We start from the raw sequence: 14593 nt of genomic DNA, 5'->3' as shown, positions 1-14593 counted from the left end.
CATTTGCAAATAGGTCCAGATAAGACTGGCAATTCAGATCTTAAATAAGCTCAGGTGGGTAGCCATGTTAGTCTACTTCACAAACAAGTCCTCCAGCACCTTAGTATGTAGGTTCACAAACAACAAGCAGTGCTGTAGCACCTTAAAGACTAGCAATTTTATTAGAGGTAAAGAGTTTTTGTGAGTAAGAAAAGACCCCCTAGTCTTACCCAGGAAAGCTCATTACCTAACACATTTGTTAAGTCTTTAAGATGCTACATGTGTGTTTGTGGTTTGTTTAAAAAGAAAAGAAAAAAATTCCATGCCAAAATATAGCATAGGTGAAACTTTAAAGAAGAAATCCACAAATGTATGGTTGAAATCTTCCCCCTTCTACTTATGCCTTAAACTATAAATTTAATAGAGACTAAACAGGAAATGATCTTCTTGTAGCCTGACATATAAGTTCCAGACTTTATCCAGGATGAATCCTGGTGAAAACTTTGTACTTGATTTATTGTATAGCTCTTACTAGGAGTTCATGCTCAGGGGGAGTTCTTAACAGGAGAGTCCCTCTACTGGTACCAAAGCCTTTAAATTTAATCATAGGTAATTTATGCTGTCATTGTGATGCAGACATCAGACTGATGAAGTGCTACAAAAAACATGTATTATTTTTACAGTAACAAGATTGTGTTAGTGTCAATGTGTATTTTGCAAGCAAAATTAAAGTGAGGAAAGGAAACGAAGAAACTGGTGGTTGCAAATAATTTTAGTATAATCTCATGTCTGATTATTACAGTAGCAACAAGTAGTAAAATCTGCCCAGTCTTGGAATATTAACAGAAGTAGAAGGAGAGAATATCCTCCAACTTCTACAAGAATCTCAGTCACACAGCTGTGAAGTGTACCACTATGAACATTATTAAAATTTATTAACAAAAGCTCTGTACATATTTTTCATACTCTTGGAATTTTACATCTAGGCAAAATAACTGCACATTTTAATTGTGTCGTTTGTACAAATTGTTACACAATATTAACCAGTGGGTTAAGTAAGTAAAATAAACCACACTGATTTGCTTTTGTAAAATATCCACAAAAGTGATGAGACAATTTTTAAAACCCCCGAGAACATATAAAAATAAATTATTTGATTAAATCTACCCATTAGAAATATTACAAATCAAAATATCAATGTTTTCTTATGAATTCCTCACAATACAAAACATTCACAAAAACTTTATTTACAGAAATGAGGTAAGAACTGTGCAATGTTTAACCAAGAGACATATTGCAGAATTAACATGTTCTTCCAATTAAGTACACAGTGGAGGTCTAATTATAACTGGGTCCTCTTCCACTAATAATTTACACAAGATACTGATTAGTGGTCATTATCCCAATTTTTGTCTATAGTCTACCACACAGCATTGCCATCAATCCTAAGTGAAAATGTTCACCTGTTTCAACCACTGATATATTTCATTGGGAAATGTTTCACTATCAACTCACTTTTGTGGTAATTTATTAGTGAAAAGTGACCCAGGTAACAATTTGCCTGAGCTATCTACAGTGGCATCAACACTTGAATAAAGGCAGGACAAAAGGCAACGCTGCTGGTGCAATGTTGATTATTTCTGTTGCTTACAAGGATTTGTCTAGTGCATGCTCAGCTGTCTGCAGCCATTTCAACAAAATGGAGGTAGCAACAGGCACTTGGTGTAGGCCAAACACTCCACTAATTTCCAAAGTGGCCTCATCTAGTAAGATTATTTTCCACATTTAAACTAATCTGGTTTATCCAGCAACCTTAGCACTCCAAAAAACCAAATGAACCTTAATAACCTTTGGACTCTACCTTGAAATTCTTATTCTGATAAAATTCACTCTATAGTCAATAAAAATCTGATGGACTGACAAGTTCAGAATAGGATCCTTTATATCATGAGAATCAGAATTCAAAACAGGATTTAAAAAGCCAGAAAGACCTAACAGGAAATCCACAATGCCAATTACAAGCTGGGTCTGAAAGCATTTGCAAGTGCAGCAGAGAGAAGGCTGTTTTCTTGGGTAAGACTCCTAAGATCAAAAATAAGTGTCTTTAGCTTACTAGCCCTCCAACTTTACAGTAAGAACTACTAGTTTTGAGCACCACGTATAACGTCCATGGTTGAATTTGTAGTTGTACTGACAAAATAATTATGGTTTGCAGAATTTAACTTCTTGTGGCGTCTGAGAAAGTAGTTTGATTTCAGTGCAACAACAAAATAAATCAAAGCCTTAGAAGAATGTCCTTATGAAGGTTAATCCTTTGCTGTGCAGTTAAGGTCCTTGTTGTGTTTCTTCATATCTGCAGAAAGGAAGACCTGCAGTTTGCAGCTAGATGAAGTGCTATAGCAGCAGGATATTCAGTTCTCAAATACTATCCAAATGTCAACTTTTTTCAGGGGCAACTGATCCAGTTTTATCATTAAGCCTCTGTGGTAAAAAAACAAAACAAAACCCTTGTACAAACAGACAGTACTTTTAGATTTGCTAAACACTGCAGCTCCTATGTATAGATGAAAAGGCATGGCCGGAATATAGTCTGGACATACAAGCTGGTAGTGGATACTTATGCTAAAGAATCAAATGTAGATGTTTATCGAATGATTTTAACAAAACTTTTGGATTTTAAATGAAAGTATTTACATATCTTGCAAACAAACCTTTGGAAAGAACATAATCTCAGCAAAGGTATTTTAGACCTCCAAAATTACCACCAGGAAACAGATCCAAGCTTTGGTTCAGCTCTAGGCTACTGAACTTTCTTTGGGGCCATCAAACTCTGCTTTGTATTTCTGCTGCTTTTGAGCTGCCAGGCTTCACAGAAAGAGGGGGAAGGGAATTTTCATGGGGTCACAACATTCCATCTGAAAACCTCTTACCATGGAGGTATCATTTCCCAATCAATGTTCCTAGGGCCACACATTACACTTTCTGCTCCTTGCCAGTCCATCCCCTTCTGTCCCTTCTTCCACAGTGACCATCAGGGTTTATACTGTATCTGCAGGTACTCACAATCACTATTACATATCTGGAAAAATCCCAGACTTCTGGACATGTCACATCCATACTGGTTTTTTCTGCGCTCAGGACGAGTAAATTAATTTAAAAGGTAAGACAGCTTTCAATTAAAACAATTATTTAAAGGCTGCAGGGAAATGTATAGCTCTTAAGTACAATAACATTATTTAATTTCTGAAATGAAAGTCCATAGCCACAAACAAAATCTATGAAATGGCAGCAGGTGTATTTGTTCCACTCAGTAATTAGGAAAGCACATGCCTGGGAGCTACCAGAGCAAGAGGTTCACATCATCATGCTAATGCAGGAGATCAGAAAGTAACAGTGGCTGGACACAATGCTCTGGCAAGGCAAAAATGTCACATGACTTAAGCACTTAGTTTTAAGGTATTACATGGAAGATACCAAATTAAGCACAGACAGAACTGTGATTGGTCATTCAATTGTGTCTGTTTCATAATGAAAAAAGAAGGATGATACAGCTTTGAATATAATGTCTATTAAACAAAGATAGACAAAAAAAAAGTTCACTAGAGTTCCATGCGTGTATTTCATAAGCCTCTAGTATTAGCCACTCAGAGAGAGGATACTGGGCTGGACTACCCGTCTTATCCAGTATAGCAATTACTGCAGTATGTGGACTAGAGTCTGAGGAAGCCTAAATAAAACCCTTCTAAAGACAGAAGGTATAAGTTATACCAAATTAAACTCTGGTTTCCCTTAAGCCGCGCCTCTAAAGTTAGCACAATGGTCCTTTACTTATGTCACCGAAAATGCTATTATAGGTGAAGGTGCACTTACTGTCACTTTTTGAGTTGCATTATCCCCATGAATTGTAAGAAATGGGTTGGTAGTAGTTGTATGAAGTGGCGAGGCCTGGGTTCCTGATAGCAGGTTATTTATGGGTATTGGTGCTGCTCCAATCTGCAATTGCTGCACGTCAGGCTGGTGGTGTTGGTGTTGACGGTGCTGTTGCTGCACAAGCTGATACAGAAGAGCCTGATGTTGTTCCTTAGGTAACACAAGGACAAAACATTCTAATCAGCAATCATTCAGTGAATGGTCACTCCTTTCCAGGTCCTTTCCTACCTAGTGTTTCTTGCAGTGTCATCCCAATTTACGACATTCCAGTTAACATGGGCTGCCATGATGAAGCTCCACAGCAACATGAAGAATGGATAAGAGAGTCTCCTACAGCTTTCCTGAAGTGAGCAGCTTAGCCAGCTGGCTTGAGCAAGTCTCTTTACAGGGCTGGATCAAGCCTGCAGCTCACCTGGATCCAGCCTGCAAGGCTTGGGACTTGCCCACTCCTCAGGGTGCAAGCCAGCACTGACATTCCAGCCAGGCGGGGGGCAGGGAGCACTGTGGCTGGAGCATCAGTCTCATGGGTCAATCCAGGCAAGTTGGGGCTGGGGCTCTGCCTGACAGGAAGATGAAGCAGCCCTGCATGGGGAAGCACTCCAGGCAGGCAGCTCCCCCCACCACATCGCTCTCATTGGCCAAATGGTGGCCAACAGGAGCAATGAGGGGGAGGTGGGCAGTGATTCTGGCCCATGCTTCCCTTCAGTGCATGGAGCCAGAAGAAGCCACATACACCTGCCTGCACCTCCATCCTGTCCCCTCCTGCCCTTACCTGTCACTTTCCCTCTGCTCCTGCACCCACCCAGACCCCTCATCCTTAGCCCATTCCTGCATCCTGCCTCCTTCCCAGAGCCCCACCCTGCTTCTCTGCCCACTTCCAGATCCCTCACACCCACCTTGCTCCTTCACCCACCTTCTCATTCAGACCCCCTCACCACCAGACCACTCCTATACCCTCCTGCCTGCTCAGAGCCCCATACTGCTCCTGCACCTCCCTTTCTGACCTCACACCTAGCCCACTCCTCCACCATCCCTCCTGCCTACACTCTTCAATCCACCCTGCTCCTGTACCCCTCCTTCCAGACTCCCCACCCATAACCTGCTCCTGCTCCCATCCAGATCCCTCACTCCAACCCTCTGCTGTACTCTGCCTCCCAACCAGATGCTGCACCCTCACTCCCAACCCTTGCCTACACCCTATGACCAGACCAGACCCCACAACCCCAGCCCACACTTGCACCCTATGTCCTGCCCACAGCCCGCATCCCAAGCTTATTTCTGCATATTATATCATGCCCAGACCACTCCCTGGCAGCTCCCTCCCATGCACTTGAACCCCTCATTTTTGGCCCTATCCAAGAGCCTGGGTGAGGGGAGGGGAAATGGACCAAAAATCTACTAGCCCTATTTCCTCTAGGCTCTGGGGTGGAGCTTGAGGGTAGTGAGGTGAATATCTTTTTTCTGCTTCTCAGGTGGCAGCCACACCTGGTCAGTTTTTTTCTCTCCTCATCTGGGTGCCAGGTCATTGAGGGTTTTTTTTTTTTTTTTTCCCCGTGCTTCTCACTTGCGTGTGGTCTCCAACTGATTTTATCACTAGAGCCCTGTGGGGATACAAATTTCAAAAAAGGCCTGAGAAGAATGTGGTCCTGCTGCTCCCAAGAACCAGCACCCTGCACCAGCAGCTCCTCCAATCTGTGTGGTGATATCACCCACAGCAGGGCTGTATAACCCCAGAGAGGAGATACTGTCCCATCTCCAGCTGCATCTTCTGTCCTGGGTCGGACAGCCCAACTGTGACTGTAGAGCTGCATGGATGGGAGAAGCTGCTGTGAGCAACAGCAGTACATTCTTCTCCTTTGGTCACTGTGGTTCCTAGGATTAGAGTCCTGCAGCTTAGATACATACTATCCATGGATATCCTCAACAGTGTATAGAAATTTGCATGCATGTTGGGCTCTATCACAGGACCCTTGAGATGATATCCTTTTCTTAAAAAAAAAAAAAAAAAAAAAAGGGGGGGGGGGAGGGGCATAGTCCTCAAATATGTTGGCATTGTATTGAAATCACACTACTTCCACTACAATACAAATGAAAATATTTCAAAGCAACTAACAAGTGGAAAACACACCACTATTTACAACGACCTTATTCTCCATGCTATAAAAAGGTGCAGACAATTGAACAATAAACTATTTTTAAAATTAATTTTAAACAAACATAAGACCAAGAAGCTCGTTCACCTAGGTCTAGTATTTGTATTAATATGAAGAGTTTCTCTACACCTCAGAAAGCAGTAGCTCTGGCTCAGGTTTACGCAGAACAAAGCTAATGCTATCATAAATACAGGACATACTGATGTGAGTTGTTGAGTGCTCAGTAACTGCTGAAATTGCTGGTGCTGCTGATGGAGCAGAAGTTGTCTCTGCTGGTCAGGAAGTAATCCTAGTCCTGAGGCACTGCAAAGCAAGGACCAAGCTCTTAGTTTCTGCAATGTAACAATGTAATTTATTTCAATAATAGAGGTCTGGGATTTCATTTTACTTCAGCCTTTCATGAAAATTACAAACCCAAACCCACATGTAGACTTTTCTATAAGTAACAGTCACTTGCTATACCACAGTTTAAATAAATATTGCTAGATAGTCCACTGTACGGCTATAGCAAATGAGTAGTTATTTCTTGCATGAGTTGGACAGCAAGTAAAACACATACCAAGTTGTAATGTGTACACCGCTCACGAACATTTTGCTTATCTATGCCTGGATATTCAAGTCCACCCACCAACACAAAATTAACTACCATCTCTGTGCTAACAACTTGCAAACCTGTCCGCTTCAGACCTGTCCAAACAGAAATCTCAGTCTCGCTCTCTGACCTCTCCTTACGGACATCTCCCATCAACTCAAGCTCAACATGGGTAAAACAGAACTCTCAATCCTTCCCCTTAGTACTTCCTTTCTCAAATGCTATGGACACCGCCATCATCCTACATCTCAGCAGGCTAATCATCTGCACTAATCTGTAGCTTGGATCTCTCTCTAGGCTGTGCTCAGTAACCCCTGCATGCGTGCCAAGAGCAGCATGCCAACCGCTTTTCATTGGCACCAGCCAGGAGCTCAGCCCCACCCTGCCCCTCCTCCCCTCACCAGCCTGGAGCTGGCAACACTCACACAGCCCTCCACAGACTGGTGCCCCTGCTGCTGGAGTTACTGCATTTACTCTCCTGTTCTTAATCAGTTACAAACATTTCACAACTCTCTCAGAGGAGAGTCACAGGCAAAAGACTCAAGCGGCTGAGGCATGGGGAGGCATGTCAGTGCTGCGGGGGAGAGGGAGGGAGGCACAGGGATCAGCAGGAGCCATTCTTCTCCCCAGGACTCAATACGGAAGCCAGGAGAGGAGCTGGCAGGTTAGTTTCTTCAAAGAAAACTACCTAATTCCAGCCCCACCCCCCACCCGGACTCTCTGATGTCTTTGAGAGGCCACTGATTGTTTCTGGGTAAAGCCAGATAAAGATCTCTAGATGCTGCCATTTCAGGAGTACAACTGAAGCTGACAGCTACAGGGAGGCTGGAGGTACCTGGGGAGACAGAAGGAAAGGAGGGGCAGGGAACTCTCTGCTGTGAAGTTTGTTACTGTCCAGTTCAGCTGCTGTACCTACCCCGGATGCGATGGGATAAGACAGGTTGTTAGCAGGGCCACAGTGCCAGGCCTGCATGCAGCTCCCTTCCTGCCCACGCCCATCCTCCTGGTCCACAAACCATAGCAACCCCTCCCCACTGGAGGGTCACCTTCAAACCTCAGCTTGCGAGCTCCCCCTCCTGTGCCACCTCAGTCCTTGAGCTGCTCCACCCGCCCCCAGCTGCCCTCTCCTTGTAAGTAGTGGGGCAAACTCGGTTGCCGCAGAGACAGTTGAATACATTGCAGGGGAATGCCATGAAAGGGAGGAGACCCCCAAAGCCCTGTGGGGCTCCCATTGGCCAGGGTTTCAGGGTCACACGTGGCATGCAGCCCTTGGCAGCAGGCTCCTTGCAAGCCCTGATTGGAAGATTAGGGCAGTGCCCTGGGGTTTGGGGCTGTGAGGTCCAGCTGAAAAGAGGGGCTGTGGACAGAGGGTGGGTGACTGCTCTGTGAGGGGCTGGGTGATTGGTAGAAGGGCTCAACCAGGGGTTCGCATGGGGGGGATGAGAGCTGGGTACCTGTATGAGGGGTGCCTCCTCAAGGCCATGCACAGAAGTGGGGGCAATTACCCTACTGCCTTGCACCAGGGTCTCACTGGTTCTTCCACCCAGGATCTCCAGCTATGTAGCCTCTGAGCTGACCACTGTGCCTGTGGACGTGTTGCCTCCTCTTTTGCCAAGAGATGGATGACTTGGACTCACCAGTGCCAGTAGAGAGGGTCTGAGCGGCCAGCAAGTGGACTGCTGAATTCCTCTCACTCATCAGTGGATTCTGCTCTGGTTTCCCTTATCCAGCAGGGTCGAGGGCTCCCTACTCAGCTGTGATCCCCCCCTGCTCCCCCCCGAGATGGAGGGGAGCATGTAAATGGCAGTCAACGCAGTGTGTTTCCAGCAGCTGGCACTACCCGAGGGAGGGCCCTCGCAGAGCTGGGTGTATGTGCAAGAGGTAATATGTACTGGACCAGCTGTTGTTGCTGAACCACTTTGAGTGCCAGCGAGCACCTTGTCAGTGCTGGGTACGTGTGCACCTGACTGCTGGCAAAGTCGCGTCTGGCCATGAATGAGACCCCGCATTGTCCTGGTGCACCTCAGGTCTCAGGCCTCAGCGTGCAGACCAGTGTTTCCTCTGTAACTTTTGGCATCCAGGGCTGTGGGCACTCTGCTAATCAGCGGGGTGGCACCTGAATCTCTGCTGGGCAGCCATCCAAGTGTTCAACTTACAGGGAACACCGCTGCAGACTGGCACCCTGGTGCACGTGATGTGCCTAGTGTGTGCGACTGTGTTCATTCTCTAGTGCAAGGGTCTGCACCCCCAGCAGAACTTTACCGTTAGTGCATGAAATTGGCTCCCGTGCAGCTCTTTGTGCACGTGCCGGGGGTTGCAGACCCTTGCACTAGAGAATGAACACAGTCGCACACACTAGGCACATCACATGCACAAAGAGCTGCATGGGAGCCAATTTTCACGCACTAACGGTAAAGCTCTGCATCTTTATTTATTTATTAATGAAGCTGTTGTAAGCAGGACTCTTAGTGACTTTAAAAGTACCACCAGCACTTGGACCACACAGAGAGGTCAAAAGGTCAAATTTTGGCACATTTGCTGACCCCCCGCTCTCGGTCCTCACATCCAGGGCCGGATTAAAAAGGGGGCTTTAGGAGCTGCAGCCCAAAGCCTTCAGTTAAGGGGGGTGGACCCGGGATGCTGCCACCAAAGCCCCTATGTTCCACACCAGCCCCTCCTGGCAAGGTGGAGGAGGCAGCTCTACACACTGCCATTCCTCCTCCTCCCAGGGCTGGAGGCACATCACCACAAGAGGTGGGGCAGCTTCATTTCCATGCTGCCCTCAACTGCAGGCTCTATCCCTGCAGCTCACACTGGCTGGGAATTGTGGCCAACTGGAGCTATGGGGGGTGGTGCCTGCAGGTGAACACATGGCAGTGCAGCTGTGGGGAGCCACCTGCTTTCTCACATTACCACCAATGGGGAACTGCCTCAGGTAAACAGTCCACACCATAATCCCCTGCCCTAAGCCCCCATGCACCGTATCTCCCTGCACTCCCCACCGTCTGCCCTGGCCCTGAGCCCCCTCCCACACCCTAGCTTCCCCCTAAACCTCACCGCCCGCAATCCTGGGCCCTTTCCTGCACCCTACCTCTCACCCAGACCCTGCATGCCTACCCCAACCTTCTGCCCTGAGGCATCTCCTCCTGTACCCACTCCTCCTGCCTGAGACTACCACCCTGCTCCTGCATGCTGAGCCCCTTTTTTGGCCCCAACCTGAAGCCTAGGGGGCCCACAAAATCTAATAGCCTTCAGCCCCAGAGGAGTTAATCCAGCCCTGCTCACATCCAGAGTAAGTTTTCATTTTGCACTTTCTACACAGACACAGCCTTTCCTACCCATCCACACAGCTAAAAGTCTCGCCCAGGCTCTCATCATCTCACTTCTCAATTATTACAAGATTCTTTTCTCTGGCTTTGACAAGTGTAATCATGGCTGCATAGCCATTCAGAACAGATACAAAGATTATTTTCCTCGCTTCTCATTTTGACCCCTCTCTTTAAATTCGCCACTGGCTTCTCCCTCTCTATCACATCAATGCAAGTCCCTTGATTAATTTGTTTCTCCCCCAGCCTCTGACTTTGAAAGCTTTTCCCTAGTGAAATATGTCAACATATACACTGCTGCAGCTTCTAGTTTTCTCAAGCAGCAGCAGTGCGAAGATGACTGGCTGTCCATTTCACTACTGATCACAGTAATGAGAAGTTTGTGCAGATCTGTGGAAGCAACATGCATGCAGACGTCTTCAGTTACACTACCTATCCCCCACATATAGTTGTTTTGTCAGATCCATGACCCTGGTAATTAACCAGCAGTAGCAATTCACTCTAAATATTGATGAATTCTTTGAAGCCTATTTCCATACTAGCATTTTTTTCAATACAAGAATGCTAATTTAGATGAGCTGCCAGTATTTATTCCTTCATAACATCTAACCCTGTTCTGAGCAGATCTAGCCAACATTGTGGCAGAACTGCCAATACTTCCCTAAGCCCCATCTAAATAAGCACTCCCACTAAGTCAAATGTATCACAGATGGTACAAAAGTGAGAGACTTTTCCAAAGGTATCTAATATAGCAAAGACTCAGGGCAATGAGTATAGATGCAGCTGATGTTGAACATGGTTTGACTGCAAGAGTGGACAGGACCAAAGACTGCTCAGCATATTTTCAGAACTAATGATTCTGAAGGATCTACCAGGTGGAAAATACATCCACAAATGTGAAATACAACAGATACTGCTATCAGCACCCAAAGATGTGCAAGAATCATAAAACAAAGGAGAGACGCAATATGCCTCCTCTTGGAAACACTTGGAAGAATCTCCCTTCTCCACCATTTTACATTTCCAATTTATGTCTGCCCCTTCCAGGTGGCATAGAACAGTGCCTGTGCTCCCAGTTACCTTACCTTTTTCCCTTTCTCGTTATCCTTTTTGCCCTGCTCCTTACAAACTCAGGAAAGCAAACACGGGAGAACAGAGAGCAGGAATAAGATGAGAATACCCCAGTGTCATTAGTAAGATTTTTTGGTTAATCAGTGAGAGTCAGTGCTTGCTCTGATGTAATAAGGATTTGCTTTTTGTAATGTATGACTACATGGATGTACTAATTGGTTAGTCATGGCAGAAATGGGTCCTAGGGAGGGACTTGAAAGAGGAGGGGAACATTACAAATGAGCAACAAGTACATGAAAGGAAGCAGACAAATGTGGGTGAAGGGCATGGAGACAGCATTGAGTGTGGCATTGCTGGGGGAACAGAGCAAAAAGGATAACGAGAAAGGGAAAAAAGTAAGGTAACTGGGAGCACAGGCACTGTTCTATGCCACGTGGAAGGGGCAGGCATAAATTCGATATGTAAGATGGTGGAGAAGGGAGATTCTTCCAAGTGTTTCCAAGACAGGAGGGTATGTGTCTAAACTGATGGGCAAGAAATAGAATGTTGACGGCCTCATTTGAATGGACAGGTTGCAGAGGAGCAGGTTACCATAACTGAAGGACAGTATGAAGAAGGCCTATATAAGAGTTTTTTGTAGGATCTGGACAGGAGGAAACAAATGCTCAGGTCAAATTTTGGCAACATCATGGAGGAAAAGATGGCTGTATTTGAACCCTACCACTGTAGCTGGGAGAGGAAAATTATGGCATGGAAAACTGGTAAAAATCTGTTAGGTTAGGTTCCATTATAAAATGATAGCATTGATAGTCAAAAGCAATGGTGCCCTTGGACATCAGAAGTGCCTTTTGTTTGTAGCATGAAATTCCATTCAGCTCTTCCCAAGGCTATGTGCACACTACCAGATATATTAGATTTTATTACATTCAATTTTATAACTCTGGGTTTTATAAATTCAATTTTAAGTATCCTCATTTACCACAAAGCCCACACAAAGTCAAGTTATGGCTGCCACACTGGACTGGCCAAACATCAACTGTTGCAGCAGTGCATAGTGGTAACCTATCCCACAGTTCCCTGAGCCCTACGTTCTGTGCTCTCCCCCTGGGCCCTGCTGCACCCCCACCACTGGCAGCGCTCACCCTGCTGCCTGGTTCTCAGGTCCCTGCAGCTTGGAAGAACCAGGAAACTGGCCAGGTGCTGCGCTGATCAATTTCCTGGCTCCCACGAGTGGCAGGCAGCTGGGAGCCAGGTGCAGCAGTGCCAGTCAGTCTCTGGAGGCTAATGAATTCAATTCAAAGACATGGCGCCTCCACACTAGCCTGCATCTGAACTGCTGAATTCGAACATGATGCTACGCCCATCCAGTTCCAACAATATTATGCTATCAATATTAGTGCTCCCTAAATCAAGCTAATGGTATTTACAGTGAAGACAGTCACTTGGTACAATCAATCTAAGTGCCTTAAATTCAAATTTATCTCGTAGTGTAGACAGAGCCCAAGACAGAAACTTATTAAAAATAGCCATTTCCCTTCTCTCATTTCATTTAATTTCTGAGAAGCTTTTTGGTAGCCTGCCAATATAACACACAAGCATTCTAAAGAACTAGGCTCTCAACCCCTGCAGCAGTAGCAGTGGCCAGTAACACCACCATACTGGGAATATCTGGCAGCCACTAACGTACCTGTGGAAGCATGGGAGAAAGAGGAAAAGAAGAGATCTGGACTTGGTCTCCTAGGTCCCAGAAATAGTCCAGGTGACCAATGCCCCTTTCTGGTAGAACCAAATGAAACTGGGATGCTTCCCAACCCCTAAAACAGCCCCAGTCAAGACCTAGCAGTCTATTCCCTCTACTCCCACTCTCTGGGGGCAGCCCACATGGACCCAGGGCCTTCCTAACTCCCACTGGGGCAGAAAGCAAGGCCAGGGTGGCCTCTCCCTTCAACTACAAACTGAACCACTCTGGTCTGGCAACATCTGTTATCCAGCATGATTTTAGTTTGCTGAACATCCACTTATCAGCGTGTAGCCAAATTCCCCACAGTCCCATAAATTTGTTTACAGCCACCAACCCTGTTCTGAGTGTTCTGTGCTGTTATTTAGCAATAATTTACCCCTAATGTCTTCTAAGAACCCAGTATGCGGTAAAATTGGTGGTAATTCTGCTAGACAATATTGACATCCCATGGTTCAGCATCAGTCAGGCCCTGAGGCGGCCAGACTAGAGAGGTTCAACCTGTACCTTCCAGTATAAACAGCTGACTCTCCCTCTGGGATAACAGTCATTCCCTATTGCCAGCCAGCTTAGTCTTCCCCATAGCTCCAGTGATAGCAGTCTGTGCTACAATCCTGAAGGTTTAGGATTCAAAACCTGCTTACGATTCATTCTGGTGGGACAGAGGGGTTGTTACAGGTGCTCAAAATTTTTAACCTTTTTTATTAAGCAAACAAAATCAAGCCCCTCAAAAATGACTTACAAAAAAACCCCCTACATTAAAATAACATTATTTAGGTTGCAAAGTCAAACACTCACAAGTTAGGAAATGCCAGATTTAGGGGCGTCTGTGTAATTATAATGTCACCCAATTTGTGCAAGTGGGAAGAATTAAGGTTGCACCAGAACGTTTAAATCTACCAATGTCTAACTTTGGAGTGCTTGATTTTCCAACATAAATACTCTTTTTATGCAGTTTTTGCAAGCATAATATCATATTGCATGTGGGATCAAATGCAACACGACAATTTTTAAGCAATTTTTAATACTACTTCACTGTCACTGGAAAAATAGTTTACTCTAGCTAAAACTACTTTTCTTTTGAGGGACCTATTTGGACTCCTTGTGACACAGTAAAGGGACCAACCAAAGCATATACAGAAGCAAATGTAAATGGCAGAAATAGATATTCCCTACAATTAAATTCCTGTCCTCTTAACATGGTCTCACACCGACCATGAGAATTTAGTCAGGCATTCATTGGCTAGAAGAAATATTTAATAAACTCTATGATTAAAACTGTTTAACAAGCTAGTATTCTACAGAGTGTATGGTGGCAGTAGTAAGAAAATACATTACGGTAAGATTCTTACCTGTTGTTTAGTGTTGTTGGCAGAGGATGTGTTACACTAGGTGGCACAGCTGCATGAGTGAGAGAGGAAGGATTCTGGGATATTGTGGCAGGGGTCTGAATCACCCCATTTAAAGCCCCTACAATTCCATTGATTGCCAGCTGGTTACCTGGCAAAGCTCCAATTATTCCTCCCACACCAGCCACGGCAGGAATGGTGGATGTTACAGTCTGCATGCCACTAGACAGTGCCCCCACTGTCACACCATTGACCTGTTGAACTCCTGAGCCTGCCTGAGCAGGACTCTGCCCAGCAGGTGGTGGCGTGGAAAGAACTGATGAACTGCTGGTACTTTGTCCACTGGAGGTTATCTCCTAATGTAAAAAACAAACAAAACCCCCTCAGCTGTACAGAATTCCAAACAGAACAGAACAGTACAGTACAAGGTTTTGAAGATTACGTTAATTTATAAC

The 14593-nt window shown here is 45.3% G+C and overlaps 1 protein-coding gene across 4 annotated transcripts in view; it reads right to left on the bottom strand.

Moving 5' to 3' along the window:
• Positions 1–739: 739 nt before the first annotated feature.
• Positions 740–14593, bottom strand: part of MLLT10 (MLLT10 histone lysine methyltransferase DOT1L cofactor) — a 284997-nt gene continuing 271143 nt past the window's right edge. For 3 of the 4 annotated variants that reach the window (XM_074984859.1, XM_074984857.1, XM_074984858.1), the window contains exons 18-21: positions 14142–14494; positions 6263–6365; positions 3850–4059; positions 740–2460 (exon numbers count right to left, since the gene is read on the bottom strand). In XM_074984859.1, the coding sequence (XP_074840960.1) occupies positions 2416–2460; positions 3850–4059; positions 6263–6365; positions 14142–14494 (711 nt within the window). In that variant the 3' untranslated portion in view covers positions 740–2415. Of the gene's footprint in view, positions 2461–3849; positions 4060–6262; positions 6395–14141; positions 14495–14593 lie in introns of those variants that run through there. The other variant, XM_074984860.1, reaches the window with a different exon arrangement.

Source organism: Carettochelys insculpta, chromosome 2 (assembly GCF_033958435.1).
Source record: "Carettochelys insculpta isolate YL-2023 chromosome 2, ASM3395843v1, whole genome shotgun sequence".
Taxonomy (NCBI): domain Eukaryota; kingdom Metazoa; phylum Chordata; order Testudines; family Carettochelyidae; genus Carettochelys; species Carettochelys insculpta.
This window is presented reverse-complemented; position numbering and strand designations above follow the sequence as displayed.